Below are 13,776 nucleotides of genomic sequence, written 5' to 3' on the forward strand. Positions count from 1 at the left end.
CTCTATCTTTTTCAGTCCTACCCTGGTCCAAGCCTGGAAAGTGAAGACTTTAACATTCCACCAATCACTCCTCCTTCCCTACCTGACCACTCGCTGGTGCACCTGAATGAAGTTGAACCTGGTTATCACTCTCTGTGTCATCCTATGAACCATAATGGCCTGCTACCATTTCATCCTCAAAATATGGACCTACCAGAAATCACCGTCTCCAATATGCTGGGGCAAGATGGAACTCTGCTTTCTAACTCCATTTCTGTGGTAAGACTTTGCTTATCCATTTGTGTGGGAAGTCAAGCATAGAATAAGGATTGGTCTAAATTAGTGTGAGAAGTTTTGAATCGTGATATCACAGCACTCTGAAGCTAGGGACATGATTTTAGTAATGGAAACTATTTTTTGTAAGTTCTGTAAAATCCTAAAGAGATTTTTCATTTTAGAGTTGAGTCAATGCAAATATCAGAAGAAAAGATGATTTTTTTTCCCCTTAGATTCTCTTACCTGCCCTGTTTGGAGGTCAATTGATCATGTATGTATGCGTTTGTTTCTGGAATTTCACTGTTACTCCTGTGATATATAAGTATATTCTTAAGCAACACTGTTCTGGTTTATTTGTTTATTTCTTTAAAATCTACTTGACAGTGTAAAGAGACATAAACCTGAAGTAGAAGGAAAAAGATAAAAGAAACAATGATCAAGTCCAGATCTGCCTCTTATTTGAAAGTTAGCTTCACTAAGACTTTTCCTCTCAAAAAACTAAAGTTATAAAATACATAAAATGCATAAAATATAAAATTACCTATTGGTAATGTTAATTATCAATTTCATGGTACATTAAAAAAATCCCTAATTTTAGCCTCAAATTCCACAATTTCTCATAATAAAATAGTTCTCTCTCTCTCTTTTTAATTTTGGAGGCAATATAACAATGCTGGTATTCAAGTAGTACATCTGAACGTTATATGCATTTTTTTCTTAATGATTATACTCTACTACATGAATTGTATTGGCAATCAAGAATGAAGGAAAGCAATAGACTCTTTTACAACATGTTTCTTTTTTTTTTTTTTTTTTTTTTTTTTTTTTTTCCCCTTTATTTTATTTTATTTTTTTTAAAGTTGTAGATTTACAATTTTTTGTGCTTTGGTTTCAATTATACAATGATCAGATACCCATCCCTCCACCAGTGCCCATTTTCCACCACCATGGATAATATCCCTCCCACCCCCATCCCCCCATCCCCCCGTCTCTGTGGCAGGGCAATCCCCTGTGTTCTCTCTCTCCTTTTGGGTGTTGTGGTCTGCAAAAGAGGCATTGAGTGGCAAACATGTTCAGTCCATAGTCTACTTTCGACATGCATCTCCCCTCCTGGGAGGATCCTCCAAACATCCTTTATTTGGTGCTCCCTTCTCTATCTGAATAGCCCTTTCCTCTAGGATACCCGGCTGGCCTCTAAGTTATGGAGTAATCCTCCTGGTGCTGATCTCAGCTATTCTTGGGTATTAATCTCATACTTTGTTACTTTATATCCCCCAGATGAATGCAATCTTTCTATGTCTATCCCTCTCTTTCTGACTCATTTCGCTTAGCATGATACTTTCCATATTGTACCACTTGTATGTAAATTTCATGACTTCATCTTTTCTAAGAGCTACATAGTACTCCATTGTGTAGATGTACCAAAGTTTCTTTAACCAGTCATCTGTTCTTGGGCATTCAGGTTTCTTCCAGTTTCTGGCTATTGTAAAGAGTGCTGCAATGAACAAACAAGTGCAGATGTCACTTCGACTATACATTTTTGCCTCTCTGGGATATATTCCCAGGAGTGGTATTGCTGGGTCAAATGGGAGCTCAATTTCTAATTTTTTGAGAATCGTCCATACTGTTTTCCAGAAGGGCTGAACTAGTGGACATTCCCACCAACAGTGAAGGAGTGTCCCTTTCTCGCCACATCCACGCCAGCATCGGTTGCTTTTGTTCTTTTGAATGTGGGCCAGTCTCTGAGGTGTGAGATGGTATCTCATTGTGGTTTTGATCTGCATCTCCCTGATGATTAATGATGTAGAGCATTTTCTCATGTGCTTTTTTGCCATTCGGATTTCTTCTTTGAGAAAGTTTCTGTTCATTTCATTGCCCCATTTTTGGATGGGGTTGGATGTTTTCTTCTTGTGGAGTTTAACCAGTATTTTGTATATCCTGGATATCAACCCCTTGTCAGATGTGTATTCGGTGAATATCCTTTCCCATTCTGTAGACTGTCTTTGTATTTTGGTCACTGTTTCTTTGGAGGTGCAGAAGCTTCTTAGTTTAAGATAGTCCCATTTATCTATCTCTGTTTTCACTTGCTCGGCCAGTGGCGTGGCATCTTTGAAGATACCATTAGCTTCAATGTCATGGAGGGTTTTGCCAACTTTATCTTCAATGTACCTTATGGTTTCTGGTCTGATGTTGAGGTCTTTAATCCATTTTGATCTTACTTTTGTACATGGTGTTAGGCAGAGTTCTGAGCCTATTTTTTTGCATGTAGCCGTCCAGTGATGCCAGCACAATTTGTTAAAGAGGCTTTCCTTATTCCACTTCACATTACTTGCACCTTTATCAAAGATTAGATGAGCATATGATTGAGGAGAGATGTCAGTGTATTCAACCCTGTTCCATTGGTCTGCAGTTCTGCCTTTGTTCCAGTACCATGCTGTTTTAATTATTACTGCTTTGTAGTACAGTTTGAAGTTCGGGAGGTTGATTCCTCCCATTTTCTTTTTCCCAAGAATTGCTTTAGCTATTCGTGGGGGCTTATTGTTCCATATAAATTTCAAGAGTGTTTAAAAATATGGAACGCTTCACGAATTTGCGTGTCATCCTTGCGCAGGGGCCATGCTAATCTTCTCTGTATCGTTCCAATTTTAGTATATGTGCTGCCGAAGCGAGCACTACAACATGTTTCTAAGACAGAATGTCCTCAGTCAATATTTATCGAATTCTTTTTTTAAAAAAATTGAGATTCTCTGATTTATAATACTGTTAATGATGGGTTCTCGTGCTTATAATTCCAGCACAACACCCATCACCAGTGTACCCACTATACTGAGTGCTTTTTAAAAATCAATTAATTGCATGTTCGGTTACTCATATTTATAACCAAATTTAGAACCAACATACTAAATACTGTTAGACCCTCAAAATCTTATCATAAAATCAAATCATCTTAAGAACTTGCAGACAAAAAAAAAGTCATTCTAAAAGATTACACTTCGGACCATGGAAATAGTTCAAAGAGCTAGAATTCATGTTTTGCATGCAGGTCATCTGGATTTGATCTCCAGCACTGCCTGGTCCTCTGAGCACTGCTGGGAATGACTGCTTAGCACTGTGTCAGGGATAAACCCCAAGCACCACTGAGTGTGGCATAAGAACAAACAAATGATGCCACCTCTTATGGCTTGCAGAATCCTCAGGAACTGCCATTGAAGTGCATTATTTCTCACATTTTTCAGTCTCAAATTCCACAGATTTTAATAAGAAAACATTTTCTTTCTTTGAGTTGGAGGTAATATGGCATAATACTTGTGTTCAAAATGCATCCTTATTGTAGTGTCTGAGTCAGTTGGAACTATTGTCCCTGCATATTCTGACATTCTGTCTTCTCAAATTTATTGGGAATATGTCACCTGGAAAGTGGCTAAAAATTTTACTCCCCAGCACATTTGTTGGGAGCCCAAGTTGTGTGTTTTGAACAGTTATCCCATGAATAGGATGCACTGACAACTACAAAATCATTCTTTTTTGTATGTTTCCTAAAAACATAATAATTTCTTTACCATTACATCAAGCAGAGAATATCTTTAGAGGCATGTGAACAAGGGCAGATCTTTTTGCTAAGTCATAAGTCTCTCCCAGGTTAATAGTTCCTTCTAATTAACACTCTTTGGCTTGTATGCTTCAATCACTTAACAGTTGAGCTAATTCTATTGTCATCTTCATAAGTCACTGAACAGTGTTCTTATGTTCACAGTGACTAAAGTGATTAAGTCACTCATACTACGTTGTTTCAGATGCAAAATCATTTCAGAGTCTGGCACAACAGTATAGCGGGTAGGGCATTTGCCTTGCATGCAGGTTCGATCCCTGGCATCCCATATGGTCCCCGCAACACTGCCAGGAATAATTCCTGAGTGCTGGGCCAGGAGTAACCCCTGAGCATTGCTGGCTGTGACCTAAAAAGCCAAAAGAAAACAAATACAAATATTTCATAGTATACCTGGCAGGGGAGGTACCATGATCACGAAGGTGGTTTTCCCAGGGTGAGGTTTATCCATTGCACTCCAGATGTGCTGACCCCTGCGATTTCCCCAAATGTGGGAAACTCAACTGCATAATTTGTGGTAGTAGGGGACTGCATTCATGCTCTCCCCTAATATTACTGCTGTTAAATAATAACTTGTGCTCCTGCTTTAAGTTTTGCTTGAGACTCATTTTGCTGTTAGTGAGGTAAGACTCATGGATTCTTGTTTTATTTATTTAGGGATTAGTGCTTACTTTTATATGTGGAGCCGTATAATCAGACGTGAATGATAGCACAGTGGGTAGTGCATTTGCCTTGCATGCGGCTGACCCAGGTTTGATTCCTCAGTCCCTCTCAGAGAGCCCGGCAAGCTACCAAGACTATCCTGCCTGCAGGGCAGAGCCTAGCAAGCTTTCCGTGATGTATTTGATATGCCAAACATAGTAACAAGTCTCACAATGGAGACATTACTGTTGCCCGCTCGAGCAAATTGGTGAACAACGGGACGACTGTGCGACAGTGCATCATTTTTCTAAATCATTCCGTGTATATCTCTAATTTGAGTGAAAGCCAATGTTTTGTGTTAAGGATAAAGATTTACTGTCCTCCCGTTGTTCATCAATTTGCTCGAGTGGGCCCAGTAACGTCTCCATTGGAGACTTTGTTGTTACTGTGTTTGGCATATCGATCACAGGTAGCTTGCCAGGCTCTGCCGTGCGGGCGAGATACTCTCGGTAGCTTGCTGGGCTCTCCGAGAGGGGCGGAGGAATCGAACTCGGGTCGGCCGTGTTGGCTGCGTGCAAGGCAAATGCCCTACCGCTGTGCTATCCCTCTAGCCCAGGATAAAGATTAAAGAGAGAAAAAGAGAGATGAAAAAAGCTCTAAAGTTTTTAGAGACCAAGGCATAGAATCCAGTGCTGTGATAATGCACTAATATATTGGAATTCTCCTAAGAACTGTTAGATAGTTGTAGGTCCAAAGAGAAGCTCCATTTACAGTACTAGCAGTGTCCAAAACTCAGCACCATTGTCCCTGTTATTTTTAGTTGTATTCTTCTACTATAGAATTATCCTTAGATTTATAACTTTGTAAAATAGAAAATGTATTTATTTTATTTATTTATTTATTTATTTATTGCTTTTTGGGTCATACCAAAAAGCACAGGGATTACTCCTGGCTCATGTACTCAGGAATTACTCCTGGCGGTGCTCAGGGGACCGTATGGGATGCTGGGAATCGAACCCAGGTTGGCCGTGTGCAAGGCAAATGCCCTACCCACTGTGCTATCATTCCAGCCCCTAGAAAATATTTTTGACAAACTGAATCATATTAAACATTTAAGTGGTCACCTTTAAAATTTGCATCTCTTAAACTTTGAAGTTAAGTCTTCTGACCCAATGAGTCTATGAAGCTCATTACTGGCTCATGCCTTTATAGGTGTTCCCTAACCTCTCAGAAGGAAAGGACAGTGCATGGGTGTATAACACACCAGTTTTTGTCCACTATGCCCCTTTCTATACTGTGAATAGAATTGGATTTTAGAAAAACTACAGAGACGTACTCAATCATATCATTTCTCAGACCCTTAGTCCTTTTGTAATTTACCTTCTTTGCATTCCTAGGAACCTCCCAACGCATACCACACTCGTATAAGATGCTGTGCAATCTGAATTTTTACCAGATCTTTTTATGAAGATCTCTCTTTTCTCAGAAGGCTTACTCAGTACTGGACTCAGTCACAGCTACCAAACACGCCAGTTTATAAATCCTTTCCCCGATTTCTCTCTTTGCCTCTTAAGACCTTTTGTTCATGCAAATTTTTTTGTGATCTCCCCTTTTCTCCCCACTCCTCCACTCCCCACCGCACAACCCACCTTAAACTAAATTTAGGTATTTTTCTATAACATGGCACTTTTATTCGAAATTATGACTCTTCAGCACACTCGGTGATTCTCAGGGGTAACCCCTGACTTAGCACTTGGGAACCACTCCTTGCAGTGTTTGGGGAACACATGAGATGCTGGGGCCCCAACCTGGTTCAGCCACGTGCAAGACAAGTGCCCTACATACTGTCCTTTCTCTCCAAACTCGAAATTTATGACATTTTACAAGGTAGGAGACTCAATTTTGTCCTAGGCTAAGACAGTCATATTTATTCACTGCTCTAGTTCTTGGCAAGGTGACTCCAGTATGGGTTTTCATAGAATGGTCATACTTTCTGGTATCTTTCAAACTACATTCTGAGGTGTGGACATCATGCTTTTCCTATTCACAGTATTGAGCTAGCTTATTATTCTGTAAGTAAAATCTTCAGGAAATAATACCGGTATTGATGAGGCTTTGGATAGACTCTTGCTTTCCCAATAGAATTATCTGTATGGTATTGACTGTTTATTGATGTTTTTCTTAACTGTATTTTCCATCAACAGAAATGACTGACTAATGAGTATTTTATATGTGGGTAATAAAACTAAAGAACTGGGTTTTTTTTCAGTTTTTAAGCACCATGCTTTATAATACAATGATATATCTATTTACATGATAGATATGTATTTATATAATACATGCTTTACAATTAACAAATGATAGGGTTTAGGTATACAATTCCAATGCCACACACGCCACCATAGTGTCTGTGTCCCAAGGTCTCTCTCACCCACCTTCCTGAAAAAAAAATAATTTTTATTTTTTCATTTAACCTGCATTTAAAGTAAATAGTGTAGTGGCTACAATTATTGAATAACATAACTAGTTTCTGATGTTATTCTAATGCCAAATCTATATTTAACCCATTTTAAGCCAATGAGTTCCTGGAGAAAGTATGTTGGGAATTAAATTGTTGTAAAAATCCTGTTTCAAAACTTAGGTCTCTTACAGGATTCCAGATTTAGCATTTGATGCACTAAAAATGTCCATAGAAATCTAACTTCACTGATATTACTTCCTACAAATGTCTAATATATTAGATATTTAAAAATTAGGCCACAAAAAATAATCAGTGTTTGAATAAAATGTAACTTTTTCAAATTTATAGATAAAAAAAAGAAGGTAGTGTGGTTAAATTACTTTCTCAGTGGTGTATTCCACTCTACCAGAAAATAAGGGTAATAGTGGTTCTTGATACATGTTAAATTTATATTTGGGAATTGTTTATACCAATTGTTGGCACACATAGAGCATTATTATATAAGATTTTGAAATAAAATATTAAAAGAAGGTCTATTTACTCTTGGAAAGTTAAAATTTGTGAAAGAGAACGTTGTCCAATAGAGTTATTTATATTTTATTCCTTAATCTTCTTCACATTGTCAAAAAAGTTAGCAGTAAGCCTGTTACTAACCATAGAAGTACCTACCTTTTATTGGGTGTCCTCATTTATCACTGTGATTAACACTGATATCTTTGGTCAGACTGTTTCAGTTCAAGACCTGCCATTACTTCCTGCCAACTGTGTTACCATATGCAATTTGTGGAACCTTCCTGTCTCAGCTTTCTTGTACATTACATATTTAATTTCATAAATATGTGATTGCTAAAAGTGCTAATAGCTATGAATTAGTGCTTGGTATACAGTAGATGCTACATTTTGTGGAAACCACTTCCTGGTAAAAAAAAAAGAAGTCCATAGGGTAGAATATCTATATCACCTTCTGAAATTTACCATAGATTTAGAGAGGAGTGAAGAATATTTGGAGTATTTTTTCCCCTAGATTTCCTATTTCATATTTCTTTCTGTGTATTTTTTTTGGTGCCTTTGTGTGTAATAGTAGTTGAGACTAAAGCAAGAAGTTAGAATTCTGGCACAGAAAAACAAAATGCCATTTGCTTAAAAAACCAAGACCAGGCTGTAAAATAGAATTTCTATTAATGTATGCAGCTGAGTAAGAACCAATTAGTTCTGATTCTCTAAATTCTTGTTAAATAGCTATTAATGATCCAATATGCAAGAGTTCCATTTTTCTCTCAAAAGTCTCCTGAGTTATTTTGATAGTAGGTCATTGGTTAACCCATGCTTCTCAGATTGAGTCAGATTGCAAAAGCACTCAGACAAGAGTCTGGAAGACCAGGCCTGATCTTGATTTAGCTTGTTAACCATGCAGAATTTGGCATTGTAACTAGTGAGGCTGGTCTAGATCAATGAATGGGTCCAAGTTGAGTTCTTCAGTCAGGGACGCCAGCAATCAGTCAGGGCAGTTTTCCTCTTATTCATCTCACTTGTTAACATTTCTTATAAAAGTTCCCTTGAACAAAGGATTCTGTCGCCAGAAGATGAAAATCTACAGGACTAGTTGACCTCTGAAACCCTTTCCAAGGCTAGTACTTTTCTCAGATGCATTATCAACCGCAGACTGTAGTCCAGAACTGCAGGCCACTCAACTAATCCCTTTAATTACTTAGTAATTTTCCGACCCTCTCTTCTGCTCCCGGGGTGTTTTCTTCATCCCTGCAAAGCCTAATTGGTTATGGAGATATTGAATCTACTGAACAGACTTTTTCTTTTGGGTGAGAAATGTTATTCTGGCGTTAAGAAGAAAGTGACATTGCTTTGTAACAATGGATGGTTTTTATGTTGTTTAAAAGAAACTACGGAACTTTTTTGAGAGAAAAATAGAGTAAGAAAATGTCCTTATTAAGTATTCAAGGTTTAAGAAACATCCTTTGATTCCTAAAAACTGAAATCAAGAGCCTCTTCTTTTTCTCTCCACTCTGGTATATTCACCGCTGAGTTTAATCATGGATTGGTGGAAGGGAAAATGCAACCTTGTATAAAGTCATCCAAGCCTCTCTGCCTGGCCTATATGTGGCTTTTGCTTGTTCTTTGTGCAGTCAACAGAAGCTCTTTCATACAAAGAAAAACCGTGCAAAGTTTTAGAATGGCCTCACAGAAAGGATTCATTTAGAACCTGGGCTTTTTGTAGAGTGTGGTTCCTAATGACACATTATAGAAAATTTACAATGAAAAAAGCAACAAAGGAGATTTCAGTTTCTTTGACTGCTTCAAATTTTCAGTTCTGGAGTTTAAAATGGAAAAAAGATGTTAAAAGGCTATAAAATTGGGGGGTTTATTTCCCAAATGCCTCATTTTTTTCGGGCAACAAAAGCAAGCATAATGTACATACTCAGATTTATTGTCATTTTTAGCATTCATTCATGGCACACTTTGCATTCAAAGGCCAATGTACAAGTGTTTGACAACCATCACTTCCGTATGTGCTGTGTAGGGCACAGAAAACTGAGGTAAGAGCATTTCTCGGGGTCTATAGGGAGTGCAGTACATCAGGGGAGTCAGATATATTAGAGCAGCATGAATTTCTAATATGTTGCCATTATGGAAAGGACTACTGGCATATTGAATAATATTGCTTTCAAAGCCAAGCAGAAAATGTGATTACAGACAATTTGATTGCTGTTTTTAAAATAAATATTTTCAAAATCTTGAGATATTTTATTTCATGTAATGCATAAAATATGTAACAGTGGACTAGAGCTAAATATCTTTCAGGACATGAAGGAGCTGATGATGTCAACCCTATTTAGCTATGATATAATAGAAGTATCGCTTTAAAACTGAAAGGATATCACAGTGGTTTATTTCTTTCTATTAAAAATTGGGAGGTGGAAACAATAAAAAGAAACAATTTTGCTCTCAGATGGAAAAAGATGAAGAGAAATTATTTAATATTATGTCACAGTAAATTGATGAATTGTTTAGCAATTACAGCTTATTTTTTGGTTTACAAATCTATCTTTAAAAATATTTTGCAGCACTTGAGAACAATGTATCAAGCCATTTTGATACTGTGAAGAAACAGTCTGTGTAAAGAAACAGTCTGGGCTTTTTTTTGTCTTTATTATTGACCAAAGATAATCACGTAGAGTTATTTGGTGTTTTGTTAGTGACAGATTTCTAATGAGGCCCAAATCAACCATTATTTTCTTTAGTTGTTAAGCTTTACTTAAACCCTTTCTTTGCTTAGAACAGATTACTTCTCATCTGTTATTGAGAGGTCAGTGGATTCAGTATGTTGATATTTGGGACTTTATTTTAGTGCTATAATAAAATAGCATTTCAAACTAAAGTTCATCATAATAATGTTTGGGAAAGGAATCAACTTAAAAATAACACTCTGCATTTCTTGTGCCAAGTAAGAAAATACAGGATTTTCTTTGTATTTGAGGCTTACAGTACTTTTTTTTCAACCTTAGAATTCATACAAACAAGTGCCTCACCTATGCATGCAAGAAGTTAAAAACCTATAAAGCCTGTCATATAATATACTGTAAGAAAACTCTGGAAGTTATTCAATCCAGTCTCTTAATTCGAGGCAAGAGTAAGCCTAAACCTTTTAAGATATGTGGTTTTCTATCTAAGAGCCAAGATTCCACAACTTTCCTTGGTAGCCTGTTTATGTTTAATTAACCTTGTAACATTAAGTTAAATTGCAGTAAGAGATTTAGATTCCTTCCAGGAAGTTCCTTATTAAAGTTAAACTAAAATATCTTACTGCAATTTCAGTCCACTTTGTCTGCTTCAGACATATGAATGCTTGGTGAACAGTTGATTATAAGTATTTGACATTTAGTAAGTCAAGCCTGCAGTAGTGTTTTACTGGCCCAAGTAACCCCAATTCCTCTAACCTTTCATCAAAGGTCATATTTTTTAACATTTGAATCAAATTAGTGTGTATATAATTGTAAGGAATGTTTGACCATAATGAGAGGAGAGACAGCACTCCAGATACAACTAAGATAGAGATTAATTTCTGAATTTTTCAAATAAATCGGTCCCCACCTGGTCACTTACCATTAGGCTTTTTAATAGCATCATTGATTGCTGACATCCTTTGCTCTCTTGCTGGGTAGGCTACGCTTTCACACCTTGTTCCTTTGTAACTCATTTCAGGTCCTAAAGTCATGCATTTGGACAGACCATCATGTTGTTTCTCTTCAGCTCATATTTTTTCTCTCTGAAACTGAGTATTCATTATTTAAACAGTGCTAAGCAAATATTGAGAGACATGAAAGTACAGTTGGGTCTTCATTATTGATCCTGGAAGAACATCATAAGGAGATGTGTAAGTCAGATACCCAAGCTCTGTCAGTGAGGTTTTAGTCACTTAGGAAATAAAGCATTTCCTAGGGTGCTGAGAGGGGAGATTGAAGATCAAAATAGAAACTGGGTGAAAAAGAGGTGGTAATGGGAAGAGTAAGTCACATTAGAGGTTTATTCAGTAGAGACACCCTCTGCCTCAGGGCTCTGAATTGGCACCCTCGTGCCCACCTGCATGCTCCCTTCCACCAACTCCATGCTTCCCTCTATCTTCACATTTCAAGTAGCACTGTCTGTAGCACTGTCCTCCCATTGTTCATCGATTTGCTCGAGCAGACACCATAACATCTCCATTGTGAGACTTGTTACTGTTTGGCCATATTGAATATGCCACAGGGAGCGTGCCAGGTTCTGCCGTGTGGGCGAGATACTCTCGTAGCTTGCCGGGCTCTCCGAGAGGGAGGAGGAATCGAACCCCGGTCGGCCGTGTGTTACCTGCTGTGCTATCGCTCCAGCCCATCTCATTTGAAGTACAACAGATAATCAGTTCACATTCTCTTCCCTTCATAATACTGATGATACTGCATATGTCAAGTCTGGATTATAAATCTGGCCCTGACTCTGAGAACATCACATTATCAATTTAGTAATGGTAACACATTAGAAATAATTAGTAGTGAGTGGATTATGTATTAAGATTACAAAATTTAGATGTAAATTTAGGGTCCAAATTAATTCAGCTATATCAGAAGTATTAGAGCAAACTACCAAATGTTTTTAGAGTTCACGATACAACACTCAAGAAATTGCAATGCTTCTATTTTAAAAAAATCAAAATATCTTCTTAGAAGAGTCAGCATTAAAAAAACCATGAGTCTTGCACCTTTCTGGGTAAGTATCAAGACTTCTCATGTGGTCAAAAAAGTTCACTCATTTATTTGATCAGAAGCAGTCACAACTGTCATGCTACTTATAGTAATATCAAAAATTTCTTCATTGAAGTTTCAATAATGAAATGAAATGACCAGGATTTCTTTCCCCCAACCCCCTTTTCAGTAGAATGGCAGAGTGAGAGAGAGGAAAGTTCTTTTTTTTTTCATTTCAGTTTATTCAGTTTGAAAGTTCTGAGTTCTCTTTTGTAGGCAAGCTACAGGAACATAATATTTATCTTTTTCTATTACCCATATATATGCTATTTTTATGACAATATCAATAAAACCATGAGTCGTTTATACAAAACATGTTTCTACTGGGTCCCCCCAAAGTCTTGGGAACAGAAAGAATGATGTTGAAAGTAAATAGCTATTTAATATTGGCCCATATGACCAGTGTTGACTTTTTAAGAATTGCAGAATGATTCAATCTCTGCCTTGTCATTTCTTGATTTGTACAAGTAGATTATTAACATTAAAAATGTTGCATTATAATCCCATTAAGACTTAGAGTTATAGTCTAAAATGCTTTTCAAAGGAACAATGATGCAGTCTCATCTTAAGACACCACTTCCTTCATTATTCATTAACTATTCTTATCTAGAGCATATGGGAACATTTCAAGAGCAGGTTTATTTATTTATTTTTTTTTCAGTTTGAAAGTTCTGAGTTCTCCTGTGTGGGCCAGTGTTACCTATAGGAACATAATGTTTATCTTTTTCTCTTAGCCATCTATATGCTTTTCTCTTCAAGTAACACACACTCCACTGGCAAAAATGAATGAATGGCTATATGGTTTTCGGCCATTTGGTATGGTCATTAAAATGATAAGTTCACCTTCCTTTTTTTGGATTGTTAATAATATGACGTCATAATCACTGAAAGAACAGATATTCTTCTCCTTCATCTAATAGATATCGTTAGTATTTTGATAAGTATATGATCACAAAAACAAGACTTGAACTTCTCTGAATTTAACGAAATATACAAATTCCCAAGGAAATATATATAACTGCTATTCGAGAGAGAGATTATGTTCCTTTTTTGTATTCAGATAGAATTCTGTTTTTTACAGGAAAGAAACTTTCTCAAATGAATTTTATTTGGAAGGTGTAATTCTTTGACATTTAAGGAGTTTTGTCTTTTGAATAAAAAGTCTTGATTAATAAAATAAAAGTATTCAACCCTGAAAAAACATATGGTTATTCACTTTTAAAAATACTTTGTAAGCATTGAATATTTAGTCATAGTCTCTACTAACTGAAAGGCATAAATAATGGTTTTCTAAATAGAGATACTTCATACCTTATGAAATTTGAAAATGTCTGGTTTGAAAATGAGTCCCCGTTCCATTTTTAAGAAGTGAACTAATAAAAGTTATTATTGAAGTTCTTAGTAAGACTGTCAAAAGAGCAGCAAAGTCAGCAGCATTTTAAGGCAGTTTCTTTCTATTGGGAAATATATATATTAAAAAAAAAAGGCCCTCCCCTTGATCATCGATTTGCTCGAGCGGG

The 13,776-nt window shown here is 36.8% G+C and overlaps 1 protein-coding gene and 2 non-coding genes across 3 annotated transcripts in view; 2 read left to right on the plus strand and 1 right to left on the minus strand.

Annotated features, from left to right (window-relative positions):
• Positions 1-13,776, plus strand: part of TOX (thymocyte selection associated high mobility group box) — a 336,255-nt gene that overhangs the window by 192,951 nt on the left and 129,528 nt on the right. Inside the window, exon 3 of the mRNA XM_056139134.1 lies at positions 16-258. Within this exon, the coding sequence (XP_055995109.1) occupies positions 16-258 (243 nt within the window). The remainder of the gene's footprint in view (positions 1-15; positions 259-13,776) is intronic.
• On the minus strand, positions 2,822-2,928 carry LOC130022801 (U6 spliceosomal RNA). Its single transcript, XR_008792317.1, has one exon. It is a non-coding gene; the product is annotated as a U6 spliceosomal RNA (small nuclear RNA).
• On the plus strand, positions 4,247-4,411 carry LOC130023365 (U1 spliceosomal RNA). Its single transcript, XR_008792460.1, has one exon. It is a non-coding gene; the product is annotated as a U1 spliceosomal RNA (small nuclear RNA).

This window comes from Sorex fumeus, unplaced genomic scaffold, assembly GCF_029834395.1.
Source record: "Sorex fumeus unplaced genomic scaffold, SorFum_2.1 ptg000002l, whole genome shotgun sequence".
NCBI lineage: Eukaryota > Metazoa > Chordata > Mammalia > Eulipotyphla > Soricidae > Sorex > Sorex fumeus.